The sequence below is a fragment of the Callorhinus ursinus genome, unplaced genomic scaffold, assembly GCF_003265705.2.
Source record: "Callorhinus ursinus isolate GAN/ISIS: 27379988/994484 unplaced genomic scaffold, GSC_fseal_2.0 scaffold68, whole genome shotgun sequence".
In the NCBI taxonomy this organism is placed as follows: domain Eukaryota; kingdom Metazoa; phylum Chordata; class Mammalia; order Carnivora; family Otariidae; genus Callorhinus; species Callorhinus ursinus.
The window spans coordinates 3,685,406-3,703,911 of NW_027397130.1; the positions used below are offsets into that span (position 1 = coordinate 3,685,406).

Genomic DNA, 18,506 nt, shown 5'->3' on the forward strand with positions numbered 1-18,506 from the left:
TTGGGGCGCCTGGGTGGCTCAGTCGTTAAGCGTCTGCCTTCGGCTCAGGTCATGATCCCAGAGTCCTGGGATTGAGCCCCTCATCGGGCTCCCTGCTCCATGGGAGGCCTGCTTCTCCCTCTCCCACTCCCCCTGCTTGTGTTCCCTCTCTCGCTGTGTCTCTCTCTGTCAAATAAATAAATAAAATCTTTTTTTTTTAATTAATTAAATAAATAAATAAAACACAAAACTTGGTGGCTGGGGAGATGGGGTAAATGGATGAAGGGCATTAAGGAGGACACGTGATGTGATGAGCAATGGGTGTTATACGCAACTAATGAATCAATGAACACTACATCAAAAACTAACGATGTACTATATGTTGGGCTAACTGAATTTAAATTAAAAATAAATAAAACAAAACACAAAACTTGTGTTTAAGTGAGTTTCTGGTTTAATTTTTGACCCAGAGATACAACTCTCTCTCAGCTTCATCAAAAAGAAATACGGTGCCACATCTACCACAGCCATTTACAAAAAAGGACTTTGGAGAGTCAGTTTAGACTACTCCCACTGCCACACTGCTCCTCGCCCCCCACCACCGGAAAAAGACACTCAAGAGAAACGTCTTTTTCAAAAGAATTTGTGGAGATTGCCCCAACATCCCTTAGCAGTTAATTCCAATGGTAAACAATTAACAATGAAGTGGTTTTTGTCGTTTAAACACATACAGGGAAATGACAAAATTGCCTGAACACATCATCTTTGAGGAGAGAACATTTCTTGAAACGTTAAACCAAATTTCCCAGTGGTTTGATGCCAAGATGTAGAAGTCATCTGATTTCACCACCCACTGCAACAGCGAGGTCTTGGCTAAGCACCAACTACAGAAAATGCAGAGGCCACCTCTTCCCCGGCCCCGCCCCCACCGGGTTTCGCTGGTGTGAAACTTAACGCCATTCTGATCAGCAAGCTTCTGAAGGGCTCCATACGGATGCTATCACCTAAAAGTCACCCTGAACCGAAGTCGAATTTTTGCCGAAAATCATCCACTGTAACCCAGTATGAAGCAAGTTCCTTCCCATAAGGAGAAACAGCACACATGACTGGACCACAGATCTGTGCACGAAAGCCAGGAGGTCCCACCTCACCCAAGCAGCACAGATAAAATCGAACATAATGCAAACTCTTCTAAAGGATGCACGTCTAAGATCCGATATTTTTTTCTTTTAAAGGGTCAAGTGTAAGGCTTGAGTCTCTCTGATAAGAAAACCATTTGCACACAAGAAATTTTTTCTTTTTTTTCCCCTGTAACCTTAGCAATAACAACAGGCCTCTTAGGTCAGCATGTTCTTGGCAAATGTTGACTTTGAAAGACCACTGCCTGAACAAACTGCTTCAAAGCCTCCTCCACCACTTACATAACTCACTTCAGTACTTTTCCAGAACACAGGCCCTTTGAAAAGTGTGAAGGGGGTTCCGAGTGGTTCCTCTTCCCTGGCCCGAGAGTCCCTGACTCAGGATTGCTTCACAGCCCTCTCCCGCAGGATGTGCGAAGCCCTACACGCACACGATCCCGGCCGGGCTCATTCACCCCGGCCGAGCCACCCGGCTGCCAGGACCGGCAAGGAAAAGATCTCCTCTCGGAACGCTAGCGGCGTCTCCCGCCACAGCCCCTCCAACGTCCGCCGCCGGGGGGCCCGGGGAGCCCGCGCTCAGTTCCCGCCCCGCCCGCCCCCCGCGTGAGCGCACCCCCGGCGCGGAGGGGAGGCAGGGCTGCGGCCGCGGCCGCGCCCCCGCCCCGGCAGGCCCGGCCGCCTCTCACCTCCTGCGCCGGCGGTCCCGGTTCCTGCCCAGGCGGTCGGACAGGCGCCCTAGCAGCGCGGCCAGCCCCGGGCGGCCAGGCAGCAGGCCCAGCAGCCGCCTCCAGAGCACCGGCCCCGCGGCCGCCGCCGCCGCCGCCGCCATGGAGACTCGGCGCTTCCGCTTCCGGCGCGCAAGAACTTTATTGACACCGGCGCTCGCGGACACGGGGAGGGGGCGGGGCGGGCGCAGGTGTGCGGGCGGCGCGCAGGGCGCAGGCGCAGCGAGCCGAGCTTCTTCCGTCCCACTCCCCCCACCTCCACGCTCCCGAGCCGGCTGGCGTCGCGGCCACCGGGTCACGCCCAGCACCGAAGCTCGCGGGCAGGTGCGCGGGGCAGGCCACGGAGCGTACGGTTCTGCGAGCCGAGGACCGCGCGTCCGTGGAGCCGGGAGCACCTCCTGTAGTGACGTTGCAGGGTCCTGAGGGCGGGGAATGACTCTGATCCGAAACGTGGGGTTCCTTGGCCGCCCCACGCGGACTGAGACTGGGGAACCGGTAGAGCAGTGGGAGCTCGTCACATCCTACTTGTCCTGTCCCAGGGGGTGTTGTGAGGGCTCAAGGAATGAAAAACATTCCGCGTTCCACGTTCACTCAGGTATCCCAAGGAGGTCAGTTACACGCGCCCTGCAAGAATGTTCATCTTGGCATTGTTCGTGATATCAAAAATGTGGAAGCAGGGGCGCCTGAGGGGCTCAGTCAGTGAAGCGTCTGCCTTGCACTCGGGTCACGATCGATCGCATGGTCCCGGGATTGAGCCCCGCATCGCGCTCCCTGCTCCGTGAAGGGCCTGCTTCTCCCTCTCCCTCTGCCGCTCACCCTGCTTGGGCCTCTCTCTCTCTCTCTCTCTCTCTTTCTCTCCCTCTCTCTCTCTCTCTCTGTATCAAATAAATAAATAAAATATTTAACAATAACCAAAAAAAAAGTGGAAGGAATCAACAGTGGGGAAGTTGGTGAAATAGTGAAATAAATAACGGTGCATCACTATGTTGGTAGACCCTACATCCATAAAGAATTATGTCCCAGAAGAATGTTTAATGACATGAAGTGTAAAATCCAAATTTTCAAAGAGTAGTATAGAGCTTATCTCATTGGGAAAATTAAAAATTGGAAGGAGTATTGTGTACAGACAGACTGAAAGTAAATACACCAAAATGCTAACATTGGCTATTTGGTGCTATTCAAGAATTTCCAAGTAGTTTACAAGCAACAAGCATTTCAGATTGTTTTTCCTTTACGTTTAGATAGCGTTACAAACACAAGGTGGAATTCGATTCAACTCTTCCGAGTTAGAAGTGGTGAATCATCGAATTTCCTAATTTCCAGTAACTAGAATGAGACCATCCATTGCATGATTCCGTTTTTGCACAGCTCTTGGGACACGGGGTGGTTGCAGAGTCAAGTTGCTGAATGCCTGCACCATGATGCTCAGTGGTGACCACAGGAGCATCCTACCCATCCTGAAAAGAACTGGCAGTTTCTTTTTCTAGGTGGTGATTCCCGGGTAAGGGATTAAGTGAGACAAACAACCACAGTACTGTCCCATTGGGAATTTCTGATCTAAAATAAATTGTACTGGGGCACCAGGGTGGCTCAGTCGGTTAAGCGTCTGCCTTCAGCTGGGGTCATAATCCTGGAGTCCCTGGATCGAGCCCCAAGTGGTCTGTCTGCCTGTCCATTGGGCTTCCTGCTCAGCAAGGGGTCTGCTTCTCCCTCTCCCTCTGCTCCTACCCTGCTCATGCTCCCGCTCACACTCTCTCTCTAATAAATAAATAAAATCTTTAAAATAAAATAAAATAAATCGGACTAACACACGGTGTTATTACAGCATGGTAAGTTAAACTAGTATTTGCATTACGTATAAACAGCAAGCAATGACCCAGTCACTTCTGAAGCCACACAGCTAGAGCCTCTGGCCTTCATGGCTAGTTTGAAACTGTCAGAGGTACAACCAGAACAAGGCAACCGTGACTTTGCCCTAAGACGTGCACACTGAGAAGTTGCAAAAATTTTGAATGATGGTTTTCAGAAATTGAGCGATCTTTTTTTTTTTTTTTACACGATGACAACATAAACACTTTCCACCAGGAGATCTCATCTGGGCGGGTTCGTGGGAACAGGCAGAGGAGGTAAGACACTCTCAGGTGCCACAGGTGGCCCAGAGAGGAGGCGTGGGAGTGCCCCAAGCAGCTTGGAGGGCCGGCGGTTAGGGCAGACACCACACTACTGCTGCTGGGCTCTCCACTCACACCTCCGCTCACACCTTGATGACCCCGGACCAGAAGGCACTTGCCCCCTGAGACTCCCCATTGGCTTGAAAGCCCATTCGCTGAGCCCCGCCCTCACCCTCCTGCCCTCACCCACTGCCTTCTGGTTAATCTCACTGGCTCTTTCCCGAACAGGAGGTGCCAGGGTTAGAATGGCAGAGTTGATGGGACTGCTGACAGATACCAGGTCTTCCCAAACGGAAAAGGAAATGCATTCATTGGAAGGAGAGTTGACGTCAGGGAGTGGTGGGCTGCTGCCCCTGATAGCAAGACTGTTCTCCCGGGCAGGAAACACCAGGAAATCCTGAGCCAAGGGCCCCGGCCTCACTGTCTGTGATTCACACCCAAACCGAAAATCATGTCAATGTGAGCGGAAGGCCCCTCTTCCCGGAGCCTACTTTGTGTGCAAGGGTCTCTCTCAGCCACAGGGCTGTTGGGAAATGCAAGGAGGGGGAGGTGTGCCCGTCCATCTTCTCCCTCCAGGGACGAGCAACCCTGTCGCCGATCAGCTGCTTTGGAGAAGCCCACTCTTGTTTCACAGAGAACATAGCTTAGGGACAAGGATAGGATGAAGCCAGCCTTGGGGTCTCTGCCTCCATTCCTCCACTTGGTCACTGCCCAGCCTCACCAGCCTGCCTTTTCTCAATCCCTCAAGCCCACCCCCCCAGCATGCGTGCGCACACACACACACACACACACAACACACGTTGCCACCTGAGGATCTTTGCTTAGTTGTTCTATCTGCTCACAGCTCCTCTCATCCTTCTGAGCTCTGTGCTTCCCCTACAAACACCTCCTGGCCCCATTCATTCTGCGTATTACATACTGTGATCTAATCTCATTTTTTGGTTTATTGTTTTGTGTGTGTGTGTTTATCAAAGTACAGTGGACACACAATGTTACATTAGTTGCCAGGGTACAACACAGTGATTCAATCTCTCCATTATACTTTATGCCCTGCTCCCCACAAGTGTGGCTACCACCTGGCACCATACAACACTACTGCCATACCATCCCTGCACTCCCTATGCTGTGCCTTTCAGCCCCGTGACTTACCCATTCCATAACTGGCGGCCTGTATCTCCCACTCCCCTTCACCCATTTTGCCCATCTTCCCACTCCCTACTGTGCATTTTGTCTCCCGGCTCCTTACCCCCCAGAATGGGAGCCCCTAGCGCCTTGTTTGCTGTGAGCACCCCAAACAGGAGGACCTGCCAACAGATGCAGGCTCGGCCCACCCCTGTTGAATGATCACACATGAGCAGGTGGTGAGCTCTGGAGCTTCCCGGCTGTGGGTCTGTGTTTCTCCACCACGGGGGGAGAAACAGTGATTTAGCCTCCTGCTAATTTATTGACCTGCCACAGGTCAGTTTGCAAACCTGGCTGCTCAGGTCTACCTTTGGGGGCTGGTTTACTTGAGCCCTCAGTCTCCCTTCAGGACACCAGTGCTTTCCCTGCCTTCATTTTCCCTGAGATATGCTCTGAGCTTTCCCAGTCCTTGATGCCCTTCCAAACTAGGACTTGACCCCACCCTCCCTGGCATAAGGCAGGCTTCAGGTCCTCCTGAGCAGGGGCTGGCTAACGCTTCCTTCAAGGGTCCTATAGTAGACACTTTACACTTTGTGAGCCAAGTGGCCTCAGTGGCAACAACCCAATCTGGTACAAAAGCCGCCACGACCAATGCTAATGAGCGTGGCTGTATTGCCAATAAAACTTTATTGACAAAAACTGTGTGCCATGGTTTGCCAACTTGTGCTTTTGAAGACATCTTTTCTCGTGGCCGGGTAGCAGGTGGGAGCCCTGCCAGGGTCTTCCTGCACCAGGGACCTGAGGTGGCTGGGGCTGGGGGGAGGCCCAGAGAAGCTGAAGGTTGTGGAAAACAAATTTGCCAGGCACTGAAGCTCAAAACAGCCATTTCCAGGGTAGGCGTGGGGAGCTGGTCAAGGTTCTTGTATTTATCATTTAAACTTCTCAGTGTTGAAAATCTTGTCATCTGCAAAACAAAACACCTATTGCTCAATGCGCTCCCTACCTCCCTGCCTCAAAGAGAGGCCCCGGATAATCTGGCATTTCATCAGCAAGAAGCCAGGGCCCCAATTTCTGGAAATGCCTCCTGGGTGGAGCATGCTGGTTTGTTTCTGTGTCGCTAGCTCTCAGTTTCAGGGGAATCTCGGCCTCTTGTGGCCTGGAAGGCAGCCAGCGCCACCCCAGCGAGGAGCTGCTCGCCTCCTCCTCCCGCGCGGCGGGAATCACGGAGGCCCGTGGCCAGTTCTGTCCCAGGGAATCCCGGGCTCCCTGGGTCCTGCCTGGGTAGCCAAGGCGAGCTGCTGGGGGTTCCCTGGCAGAACCCCACCCTGCCCCGCTTCTCTCTGCCTGGCCCCTGGGGCAAATTGAAACAAGAGGCTGAGAGGCTACATGTGCCCCAGGCCTTGGCATGCGAAGCCCGCTCAGGATAGGTCTGGCTTGATGAGATGAGGCCAAATCAGGCCCGGCCCAAGTAGGTGGGACTCTCAGAACCAGGTGTGATTTATTTCCAGTGACTCAGAATTTAGGAAAGAGACTCAAAGTAAATACCCCAACGTCAATGGCCCTTCTTGCCCTTTAACCTAGAGAGAGGAGGCAGGAAGACAGAGGCCAGGTGGGGTTGCTGTGTCAGTGCCTGGGGCTCCAGGCAGGGAGGGGAGGCCAGTCCTGGGGGTGGCCCAGTGCTGAGCTGGAGAGCCCACGTCCCATCTAAAGGGCCAGTGGAGATCTGCCAGAATGTAGACCCAACGATGCCAATCATCCAATTTTTCCAAAGAAAGCCCCAAATTCAGATGTGAATGTGAAATTTCCAGATTTTTAAATGTTGTCTCAAAAAAATTGGGGGGGGGGCACCTGGGTGGCTCAGTCGTTAAGCGTCTGCCTTCGGCTCAGGTCATGATCCCGGGGTCCTGGGATCGAGCCCCTCATCGGGCTCCCTGCTCCGCGGGAAGCCTGCTTCTCCCTCTCCCACTCCCCCTGCTTGTGTTCTCTCTCTCGCCGCGTCTTTCTCTGTCAAGTAAATAAATAAAATCTTTAAAAAAAAGGGGGGGGCGCCTGGGTGGCTCAGTTAGCTAAGTGTCTGCCTTCAGCTCAGGTCATGATCTCAGGGTCCTGGGATCAAACCCCACTGCCTCTGCCCCTGCTTGTGCTCTCTCTCTCTCTCAAATAAATGAATAAATAAATAATCTTTAACAAAAATTTTATTAATTCTGTGCAATCCAACCAATGTATCTATGGGTCGTGTTCAGCCAATAGTTCACCACTTCACACGTCTTTGGTCTATAAAAACACATTTTAAATTTCGAAGTTCCAAAATTCAGAGAATGTACCTGACCCATCTCTCAGGGGTTTAAGGGAGTATGATACTCTCATTTTGTCTGCTTGTAGCTGCCTCAGGTGGAGCTTGGAAGCAGGGAGCAAAAGCTTTTCATAGGTGGGAGGGAGAGAGAGGCAGAGGGAGCAACATAGAAGATGCTCAGCGGCAGAGCCCAGGCACCCAGACACTGGCGGTGCACCGGTCCTAGGCTCTGCTTGCTCCTGGCACCCACAAGCTGGGAACCTTGGGGAGGTCAGGTGACCCCTCCAGGCCTCAGCTTCCCATCATACTGCATGTGTCACTTCCTCAGGGAATTCCCTCGGCTGCCCCCCCATAGATGCGGTCTCCCCATAATATGCTCACACAGACCCTCCCCCCAGGACTTTTCCTTTATAGTACTTAGTGCAGTCAAAATTAATTAATCATGACATCAATTGTGGGAGAATCTTGTCCTTCTGGAAAGAATCTAAACTTCATGAGGACCCAGACTGATAAATTCCAGGCACCCTGCTCAATCTCTGACACATAGTAGGCGCTCAATAATTATCTCTTTAAGGAACAAATGAATGAATGAGTGAGTGAGTGGTTTTATAAAAATAAGTCTTGCAAGAGCAAGACTCTGGGTAGGCTCATCAACCCTAGAAATCTGGACGGCCACTAGCATTTTATTCACAAATAGAGGGGGCTTATGAAATCCTGGGGAGGGGGCAGTACGAGTACCTGGGTTAAGAACTCTGAACTATGCAATGTGAGGCCAGATGAGTGCAGCATGAGCAAAGGGAGAAGTGGGAAGGAACGACATCATGCTTTAGAATCTCACCTCTGTCCCTGATAGATACTCTACCTCCCACTCCTTCCGACGCACTTCTCTGTCCCTGTGGCTGGTTCCAGACCTTGGGAGCCAGAGAGAGGGTGTATCATTTCCCCTTTGACCTGGCCCAAGACTCAATGCCTGACAAAGTACCTGCCAGTGTGTGCTTCACAGTGTGGGGGAACCAAGGACCTTCCTAGTGCTGTCACATACCTGGATGGGGCATTTCGGAGGTCCCTGTGGAGATCTCGCCACTGGAGGGAGCTCAGTGCAGGCCGTGGGCTGTCAGCTCCCTCAGGTGAGTTGGTGAGCAACGCCTGACCCCGGAACCCCATGGGTCAGGGGCTCCGAGCCGCCTTGCTCCGGGGGGGCCAGCCATCTGGTTTACTGTAGGCCTTGCACCCAGGGGTCCTCCACCAGCCCTCGGGCGTCTGGGGCCCAGGGCAACAGCTCCCGGGAGCCCACCTCACTCCTCACCCCCCTGGCCAGGCTCTCCTTCTCCTGGGCACTGCCACTTTAGCTCTGGGCGCCGGGCCAGGCCTCACTTGCATCGCAGCCCAGATGGTTCACCACGGCCTCTTCCCAGAACTGCCTGCTGCCCGGGTGTCTGTTCCTGAGTGCGGGTGCGGGCACAGTGGCTGCTTCAGGGCCAATGGAGACTATTCCCATCCTAACCTCGGACAGAGCGAGGTTTGTTGGTTTGGGGTCAAGAGAGACAGTCAGCTGGAAGTTAACTGCCCCACTCTCTACCCCCAACTCAGAACTTGGAACAGATGTGGATTCCTCATAGAGCGGTGGGAAGAAACTTCCCTCCCCCCAAGATGCACCCCACACACCCTCTGCATACCCTCTGCACCCTCCTAAAGTCTCCTCCACTGACCCACCACCCTCCCACCACCCCATGGCAGGGGTTGGAGCTCTGACCCAGCCCAAGCCCCGGAGGGAACAAGGAATCTGAAAAGGCAGGGTGGGTGAGTGGGTGGGTGGGTTAGTGAACTTTCCTCTCCCTCGGCACTTTTTTCCGGGAAATGCCAGAGACCAGCTGGGCCTGGAATGTCAGGCTGGAAAGAACCCCTCCACTGCTCCAGACCTTAGAGCCACAAACCTTTTCGTTAGCTCTGTCGCCCCTCCCAGCAGGAACAAAGACCACAAGCCATTGTCCTGGTTTCCCTGGCCTGCCTCTGGGGATTGTCACAAGCAGCAAAGAGAGATCAGGGTCCACCTGTGGTGAGATCCCTCGACCTTTCCCCCTGCCCTGGAAGGTCACCTCCCCGCTAACCCTGCCTCCAGCAAGGACAGACAGGGGCTTCCTTGGGGAGAGAACAAGATGCATCAGCCCTTGGCAGCCCGACCAGGCCCTGGAAGAGCCACCCTGGGGCAGGAGGGGCAACGCGGCTTCTAAGAGGTCTGATAAGACACAGAGCCACTCCCCCACCCCCACCCCCACCCCCGCATCCTCTTCAAATGAGCTGAAAAAATGCGGGGGGGGGGGGCAAGAAGAGGAGAAGCCTCACTAGACTAGAATCTGCAGAGGGAAGGAACCAGATTCTTTCCCCCACCACTGCATCCCCAGGCCTAGTCAACTAACCCGCACGTAGTAGGAGCACAACCAATGCAGAGTAAGCAATGGAAAGCCATGAGGCAGGCCACCCCAGGCTGCCTTCTTGTGCCATAGGAAGCCCACCAGTCTTAAAGACAGAGGCTGAGGGCCTGGTGTTGAGCAACGCTGTGGTCTGAGGCCAGTCTCCTAACCCATCTGGGTGCAAACGAGGCCTCCGAACAATGGCAACCTTACAGCCCGCCCCCAGGCTGGCCAGAAGACAAGAAGACCGTCTATGAGAGTATGGGACCTTGTGTTCACCAGGCCTGGCCATCACTTCCCAAGACCACCCCACAGGCGTCAGAGTTCCCATTTCCGAGGTTTAGGGAAGAGCTCATCATCTGTTACTCCCCGTGAGTAAGTGAAGCCCCACAAGCAGCTGAAACCTCTGTGTACTTCCCCTCCCTCATGAATGAATCTGTATTATCTTTATGACCAAGCACCTTTGCCTGGAAATGGGATTCTGACTTCATAGAAATTCAGCAAAGGAAGAGGTTAGAAGGCAGGAGTCTCCTAAATCCCATAGCCAGGAAGACAGCGGGTGGGGCAGAGGGGCCAGACCTGGATGGGCTCTTCCCCCCCAACCCCCACCCCCCAGAGACCCCAGCAGGCAGGGAGGGTGGGAGGGACACACCGCCCTGGGACTGCTCTGCTCTGGGCATCTCTCTTGCCTGGAAGAGGGTCTCCTGGGTTGCGCCCTGTACTGGCCCAGTGCCTCCTTTCCCACTTTTCCAGCAAAATTTGAGTCCTCACTCTGTCTTCGGATTAGCAGGTTTATTAATCCCCACCAAAGGTACATGGGGCTTCCACCCCCTCTATCCCATCTACAGATGCTCCCGAGTCCTGTGGGAAGAAACCAAAAGCCACTCTAGAAATAAGCAGTCAGTGGCATCTGAAAAGGATGGAAAACAGGAGTTAAAACAATCTCTTAAAGATTTATTCAGGGGCGCCTGGGTGGCTCAGTTGGTGAAGCATCCGACTCTAGGTTTTGGCTCAGGTCACGACCTCATGGGTCATATGATGGAGCCCTGCATCCGGCTCTGTGCTCAGTGGGGAGTCTGCTTGAGATTCTCTCTCCCTCTGTCCCTCCCCCCAAAAATAATAAGTAAATCTTAAAAAAAAAAGATTCATCGAGCACTTTCTTTCTTTCTTTCTTTTTTTTCCATCGAGCACTTTCTATGTACCAGGTTTGAAAAAACCGAACACCGTCTGTTTCCTCAAGGTTCTCACTGGACAAGTAATCAGGGCATGTTGGTCAGCGTGGAGAGAACTCTCCTGGAAGTTTAGACTGAGTCTCTGCCAAGTCTTAAAGGAAAAGTAGAAACCAGTCAAAGTGTGGAAGGCAGTTCCACCTGGAAGGAAATGAACATGCAAAGACCCAGGCCTGGGGAACGTTCTGGAGACAGCCTGGGGCTCCATGAGAGGTCAGTAGGGGTGGTGGCCACTGATGGTGGCCTTAGAGAAGTTTGAATCATCCCAAAGGCATTGGAAACCTGGAGTTATTAGAAAGACAAAGGGAAACTTGGTAGTTGGCTGATCTGTTTGAAGACAAGCCTCTTCATGGAATGTATCTTATATGGGAGATAACAGGGCTCTCCAAAACAGAAAGCCATTCCTGGCCACACCCATCCCCTAGCAGCCCGGGCTGCAGCCACACCTCCTCTCTCCAGACACCCCAGTGCTTAAAAAAAAAAAAAAAAAAAAATGTAGCCGACATGTGCACTGAGCATTTAATATGTTCAAGGTACCATCCTAAGCATTTGCACGCATTAGCTCATTTAGTCCTTACAACAACCCCAGATGAGGTAGGTACTATTATCAGCCCATTTTACAAATCAGGAAACTGAGGCATGGCTGGGGAAGTAAGTTGCCAGAAGTCATACAGCTACTGGCTGGTGGAGCCTAGACAGCAGTTCAGTCTCCAGAGTCAGTATGAGAGGAGGGCAGCTCCCCCCCCCCCCCCCCCCCCCCGCCGCAAGCCCCAGGCCCGACAGCCCCTTTCAGCACCCCTCTCCCCCAGCCCAGCTCACACTGCCCCTCCTCTCTGCCCTTCCAGTCAGTCCTGAACTCTAGGGCACGCTCCCAGCTTGCTGGCAGGCATGCAGACATGCAGACATGGAGCTTTTGCTGCGGGTCCTCTGCAGAGCCCAGGCTCATTTGGGGACCATGCTCTTGCTTCGGAAGTATGAGTTCCTCCAACTAGTCTGGAATTCCCAGAGTTCCAGGGCTGTTTCCTCCTCCTTATCTTCTCCCCCTTCCACACCACCCCCATAAATGAACTCTCAAAGTGTCCTAGGCTCATCATCACAATCACCCCTTCCCCCCGGCATCCTCACTTGGGGGGCCCATGCCTCTCGCCTCGCCTGTCTCCCTGCAGGATTCACCCAGCACTTCTGTCTCCCAGCACTTTGCTCCGTGCCTGGCAAAGGCAGGCACTCGATGAAGGTTTGTGGACTGGGTGAATGAACCTGACTTGTGTCAGAGCATTGTAATTTACAAAGCACTTTCTCATCCATTAACTCGAGGGCTATTCCTTGTGAGTCTTATCCTCCACGGATCCAGCACAGAAGTGTATGGTCATGGTGCAGCTTCCTCTTGTCCTTTCCCTGGGTGAGACAAAGAATGAACTCCTGATTCGGGAGAGGAGGATCCACTTCATTAGCCCACAAGCGTCTTGAGGGCAAAGACCTGGTCTTATTCATCATTATACTTCAACACCTAGCATAATGCCTGGTACACAGAGCCCAACATTTGAGAAATGTGTTGAATAAATCCATTTCCCCCTCTGCGGAAGTAACTAGAAATAACAAGAAGAATTCCTCCTTGCTACCGTCTCCTAATAGAAGCTGAGGAAGAACGAGACAGAATCCCTCCGCTTCTAGCACACTCTGATGTGCAGAATCTCTTCTTGCTTTGTGATCTCAGCTCTCTGATGGGAAGAGGTTACTGTTATTATTTTACACATGGCAGACTGAATCCCAGAGAGGCTGGGTGTCCTGCCCAAATCTCACGTGGTCCTGACATGCGTGAGAGAAGAGGTGATGGCACAGATTGATAATACAGTGGCAAAGGCAGTCAGGTGCCTCTCCCCTCCCAGATAAGGGAAGGAGCCAGGCCTCTGTGTGCTAGACTCCCAAGATGCCTGTTGTCATGTCAGCCTCTCTCCCTTCCTTTCCGACTCATTATCTTCAGCAGGGTGGCATCTAGGAAGAGGGCACAGCCCAAAGCCCACAGCCCCTGTGTCCCGAGAGGTGACGATTCAAGTGGAATTTAAACTAGTCCTCAGGTGTCTGCAGCACCCCACTGCCTGTTTGGGGACAGACTGCAGAAGTTGCCAACCTTCAGAAAGCAGGCGCTGGTTAGCCCAAGCCACCCACATCCATGCTGGCGTGACCAAGAGCAAATCCATCATTCACCACACACGCCTCCTCACACCCGGGGCGGGGGGAAGATCAGACCCCCCACACTCAGAGGTAAGGGAGGCGGGGCACATTCTTGGCGGTGCTGGACCATCTGGAAGTGGGCTGAACTTCTGAAAACTGTCTTCTGGAAATCCTCCGCTGCTGGACTATTAGTCCCAGGTCTAATTCCAACTGCGATGAGAATTCTCCTGTGTCCCCCGGGAAGGTCCCCCGCCCCAGCTCCTGAGCCAGCCTCCCCACTGCCCCCTCCAGTTTCCATTCCCCGGCTTGGGAGGTGCGGCTCCGAACTCCACTCCCGCTACGAGACCCCAGGGCGCCCTCTAGCGGACGCGAGGCGCGGGGTGGGGCCATTGCTAGCCCTCGGGCCAGTCCCGCCCGGTGAGAGCACCTGGCCGGACTCACAGCGCACCCCGAAAGTTGGGAGACCCAGATGTGTGAAAGCGGTTCTTGTTTGTCTGTCTCTGGCTTTCTGGTGGCGGGAGGCGGCACTCATGTCCGCGTCGGCAAAGAACCTGGCAGTGGGCCGGGGGGCTGAGGCCGGACAGCTGCCACACAGGCTGCGTCCCCTCCATCCCAGGGACTCCCGACTTCGCCTCGGGGACGTGACCCCAGGTCCCCACCCCACCCCACTTCAACTCCCAGGTCCGGCCCCAGTGTCGCCGCCCGGGGCTTTGGAGTGTCCCCACTTCCCTCGCGGCAGGCCCGGGCCTCCTGGGGCCGCGATCGGGACCTCGGGCGGGCCCGGGTGGGGGCGAGGGGGTGTCCCCGTGAGGTCTGAGAAAAAGGGAAGGGGAGCCGGGAGCCTCTCCCGCTCGGCCTCCTGGAACTGCCCGCGCGCTCCCGGAGCGGGGCCCCCCGCCTCTGCCAGAAACCGGCCTTCTTAGAAGGGAGGGGGAAAGTGTGAATGAGAAGTTGGGGGCGGAGCGCGCGGGGGGGAGGGGCCGCTGCCAGGAACGCGCCGCCGGGGCTGGCGCCGCGCCCGCCGGCCGCCGGGGCCGCCTCACGCCGCGCTTTGTCTGTGCGCGCGTCTCGGCCGGTCCTGGCCCGGCTCGCGGCCCGCCCTCGGCCGCCCGCGGCCCCTCCTTCGCCCTCCGCGCAGCCTTTCATTGCTGCGAGTAGTGACTAAACATTACAAGAAGGCCGGCCGCGCAGTTCCAGGAATCGGGGGGGCGGGGCGCGGCGGCCGCGTATATACCCGCTAGCGCGGACTCGGCGGCGGCTCCGACTCGCACTCCCGCGCCGCCGCCGCCGCCGCCAGCGCCGCCGCTCCAGCCCAGCTCCCGCCGCGGCCCCTCGCCTCGTCCCCGCCGGCCGGCCCGGGGACGCGCAGGGGGCAGGGCGGGCGCCCCAGCGAAGCCCGAGGGACGCGCGCGCGAGGCCCTTTGTGGACTTCACGGCCGCCAACATCTGGGCGCAGCGCGGGCCACCGCTGGCCGCCGCGCCGCCGCCTCGCCTTGGGGACCGTAGGAGGCGCAGCCCCAAGGCCGGAGACTTCGTTTTGGGACCAGGTAGGAAGGAGGGGCGCGGCGTGGAGCGGGGCGGGAGCGGGGGTGGGGGGGGGCTAGCTAGTCCCGGGAGCTTTTCCCGGTTTCCCCTCCCCTTCCCGGGTCATTCCCGGCAGGGAGGGGACGAGGTAGGGGCCAGAGCGGATGGAAGCCGGAGATCCCAGGTTCCCGGAAGACCCAGGCTGGGCCCTCGGGCTTCTCATGTCCCCTCCTCACCCCACCCCACCCCCCCCATGCCTCAGATTTCTCTCTCCGTCCCCGCCACCCGGGGCCACCGGACTGAGCGGCGCCCAGAGCGTCCCGGGGGCCCTTCTCCCGCTCCCCACCACGGCCACGCTCCCGGAGACCCAACTTCCGCGCCCGAGTTTCCCACTCGGCGTTCTCCCATTGCGCGCTGGAGAGGGGGCTGCCTGGGGCCACCCGGCCGGCGGGGGCGGGGGCTGGGCGGGCTCCGCGGGGTGCCTGGGTGGGAAGAAGGGCTCAGGAGGGGGGCCTCCGGGCAGGGGGGGTGCCCAGGCCGCTCGGCGGAGGCTGGGGAGCCGGCACGGGCCGGGCGCGCTGGAGGGTTCCGGGCACTCACGCGGCGCGCCCCTTCCTCCCCACAGCCCCCGGGGATGCGGTAGCGGCCGCTGTGCGGAGGCCGCCGAGCAGCTGCAGCCGCCGCCGCGCAGATCCACGCTGGCTCCGTGCGCCATGGTCACCCACAGCAAGTTTCCCGCCGCCGGGATGAGCCGCCCCCTGGACACCAGCCTGCGCCTCAAGACCTTCAGCTCCAAGAGCGAGTACCAGCTGGTGGTGAACGCAGTGCGCAAGCTGCAGGAGAGCGGCTTCTACTGGAGCGCCGTGACCGGCGGCGAGGCGAACCTGCTGCTCAGCGCCGAGCCCGCCGGCACCTTCCTCATCCGCGACAGCTCGGACCAGCGCCACTTCTTCACGCTCAGCGTCAAGACCCAGTCGGGGACCAAGAACCTGCGCATCCAGTGCGAGGGGGGCAGCTTCTCGCTGCAGAGCGACCCCCGGAGCACGCAGCCGGTGCCCCGCTTCGACTGCGTGCTCAAGCTGGTGCATCACTACATGCCGCCCCCCGGCGCCCCCTCCTTCCCCTCTCCACCGACCGAACCCTCCTCCGAGGTGCCGGAGCAGCCGCCATCCCAGCCGCTCCCAGGGAATCCCCCCAGGAGAGCCTATTACATCTACTCGGGGGGCGAGAAGATCCCTCTGGTATTGAGCCGGCCCCTCTCCTCCAACGTGGCCACTCTCCAACATCTCTGTCGGAAGACCGTCAATGGCCACCTGGACTCCTATGAGAAAGTCACCCAGCTGCCTGGGCCCATTCGGGAATTCCTGGACCAGTACGATGCCCCGCTTTAAAGAGCAAAGGACAGGGGTCGGGGCGAGGAGCCTGGGTCCCCTCTCCTCCGTGGCACATGGCACAAGCACAAGAATCCAACCGGGAGAGTCCTGCAGCTCTGGGTGAGCCAGGGGGGTGGACTGGCCCCTCCCTTCGGCCCTCCCCCCCCCCCCCCCGCAGAATGGGGCAGGCGGGACCTGGAATGTGTTTGAGGGAAGGGGGAGTGCCACCTGAGCGCCCCGCCCCCACTCCAGCTTCTCCGGAGGAGCCAGCTGACCTGGTGGGGACAGCGACGACAGCAGTGGATTCTCTTCTCAACTCTTCTTCGCTTCCTCGACTCCCCTGCATTTCCAAACAGGGGACACTGCGGGAGTGTTGAACTAGTGAGAACTGCCGGGGAGTCTTCAAACTTTCCAACGGAACTTGTTTGCTCTTTGATTTGGTTTAAAAGGTAGCTTTAAACCCGAGCGGGTCTCTGGCCTGGAAAGAGGGTGCAGGAGAGGGTGCCCCAGGGGCCTCAGGGCTACAGGCTGGCCACGGCGATGGCCACTCCCCCTGTCCACCCCAGGTGAGGAGGCGGCTGCGTGCTCCTCCCCTGGCTCTGGGGGATGAGTGCAAGGGGTGAGCGGAAGGGGGGTATTCCGTTACCCTCTCTCGGACAGCCACCAGAAACAAAGGTCCCAGAGTCCATCTAGTGCCCGGGAGCCCAGGGCCCTTCCCCCGTTTTAAGGGGGAAGTGGCATTTGGAGGGGAAGGGGTGGGCTGGTCAGTTATTCTTTTCCCCACCCCTGCTCTCCCTTCTGGCACCTGGGGGTTGGGAGGAGGGTGGAGGAGAGGAGCCATCTTTGACCCCAGGTCCCGGGACAGAGAAGATGAGGGATTCTACTTTGTGCGTCCTGTCTGGCTAGGAGATTTGCCTTAAATGCTCCCTGTCCCATGGATAGGGACTGGCACACAAGAAGCCACACGCTCAGCCCATCCAGGCAGAGGCCAGGGGATCCTCGGAGGGCCGGCGGCCGGCCCCTCGGCGTGGGGGGAGGGGCGGGCGGAGATGGAGGCGGGTGGAGGTCCAGGCCTTCCAGCCAAGCCCTGGAAGAAGGCGAGCCCATTCGGTATTGGCCAGTCACAGGTGCCTCCCGGTGCCTGGGCTCTGGCAGAGCAGAGCCACCAGGTCCCACAGCCCTCCTCACCTGGGGGGGTGGGGTGGGGGGTGGGGGAAGGGCACAGGCAGGAAGTCATTGAGAGACTGGGGCCCCTGCCAGCCCAGCTGCTCCCTTCTGCAATAGCACTGATCAGTGAAAAGTTAACAGGAATGTAGCAGCGACGGAATTACCTGGAACTGTTCTTTTTGGGGAAAATGAAACAAACACGAAGTTTTCTGTGTCAGGTTATTGGGCTGGATGGGGCAGCTGTGTGTTGGGGTGTTTGGGTTTTTTTTTTCCTGTTGTTTTTGTTTCGTTTTGTTTTTTGTTTTAATAATGTTTACAATCTGCCTCAATCACTCTTTTATAAAGATTCCACCTCCAGCCCTCTCCCCGCCCCCCCAACCCAGGCCTTCGAGGCTGTTAGGAGATGCTTGAAGAACTCAACAAAATACCAATCCAAGTCAAACTTTGCACATATTTATATTTATATTCAAAAAAGAAACATTTCAGTAATTTATAATAAAGAGCACTATTTTTTAATGAAAACCGACTGGAGCCTTTTCCTCCCCGCCCCTTCCCTGCCTTGCTTTCTCTTTCACCCGCACCCACGCCGCGTCTGAGGGGAGGGAGGGAGCCGCGGAGGTGCAGGCTCTGCCCCCTCTTGTGTCAGGGGCGCTCCTCGCCATGGAACTGAGCTCGTCTTCACCACGTCACTGACAAGCTAAGGCAGCCACCTAGACTTTACCGAGAGGGGTAATTCCTGCTAGTCTGATTCAGATCTGACCAGAATATGCAAAGCAAGTTCGAAGGAAGCGCTTCAAAGGGTTTGCAGGGAGTAACCTGAGCTGTGGTCAAAGCTTTTAGAGATTCCAGGTTATTAGAGGCGCTCTGCTCTTTGGCAAGGAGGTGTTCCGAGAAAGCCCAGACTCCGGGGTCCTGGCGGTGACCCGTGACCTCAGCACAGCCAGGTTCATGGGAGGTGGGGGGAGGGGTGGTCTCCACAGGCACTGCCTCCCCCCACCTCCAGCTTCCCCCCATTCCTGGGAGACCCAGCCTGAGCAGTGGCCGGCCACATGCCTCCCAATGACAGCACCCATCTATTTGCCTATTTCTTAGTCACTCCCACCCCCTGGGCACTTAGAGGCTCTCCCGTTAACCTACCCAGCCCCACAAGGCGGGTGTTACCACTGCCATATTCTTAGACATAACTGAGCTCCATGGAAGC

The 18,506-nt window shown here is 56.4% G+C and overlaps 2 protein-coding genes across 11 annotated transcripts in view; one reads left to right on the forward strand and one right to left on the reverse strand.

The window, feature by feature from the left end:
* PGS1 (phosphatidylglycerophosphate synthase 1) overlaps positions 1-1,964 on the reverse strand; it is a 41,996-nt gene extending 40,032 nt beyond the window's left edge. For 8 of the 10 annotated variants that reach the window (XR_012376212.1, XR_012376210.1, XR_003205709.2 and 5 more), the window contains exon 1: positions 1,805-1,963. Coding sequence is in view for 3 of the 10 variants with exons in the window: in XM_025859573.2 (XP_025715358.1) it covers positions 1,805-1,947 (143 nt within the window). In the remaining 7 variants the exon portion in view is untranslated. Of the gene's footprint in view, positions 1-1,804 lie in introns of all 10 variants that reach the window. The other 2 variants (XR_012376213.1, XM_025859574.2) reach the window with 1 other exon arrangement.
* Positions 1,965-14,492: 12,528 nt separating this feature from the next.
* SOCS3 (suppressor of cytokine signaling 3) lies at positions 14,493-17,827 on the forward strand. The gene is made up of 2 exons (XM_025859823.2): positions 14,493-14,788; positions 15,391-17,827. The coding sequence occupies exon 2, from the start codon at positions 15,479-15,481 to the stop codon at positions 16,154-16,156; it is 678 nt and encodes a 225-aa protein (XP_025715608.1). The 5' UTR covers positions 14,493-14,788; positions 15,391-15,478; the 3' UTR covers positions 16,157-17,827.
* The last annotated feature ends 679 nt before the right edge of the window (positions 17,828-18,506 follow it).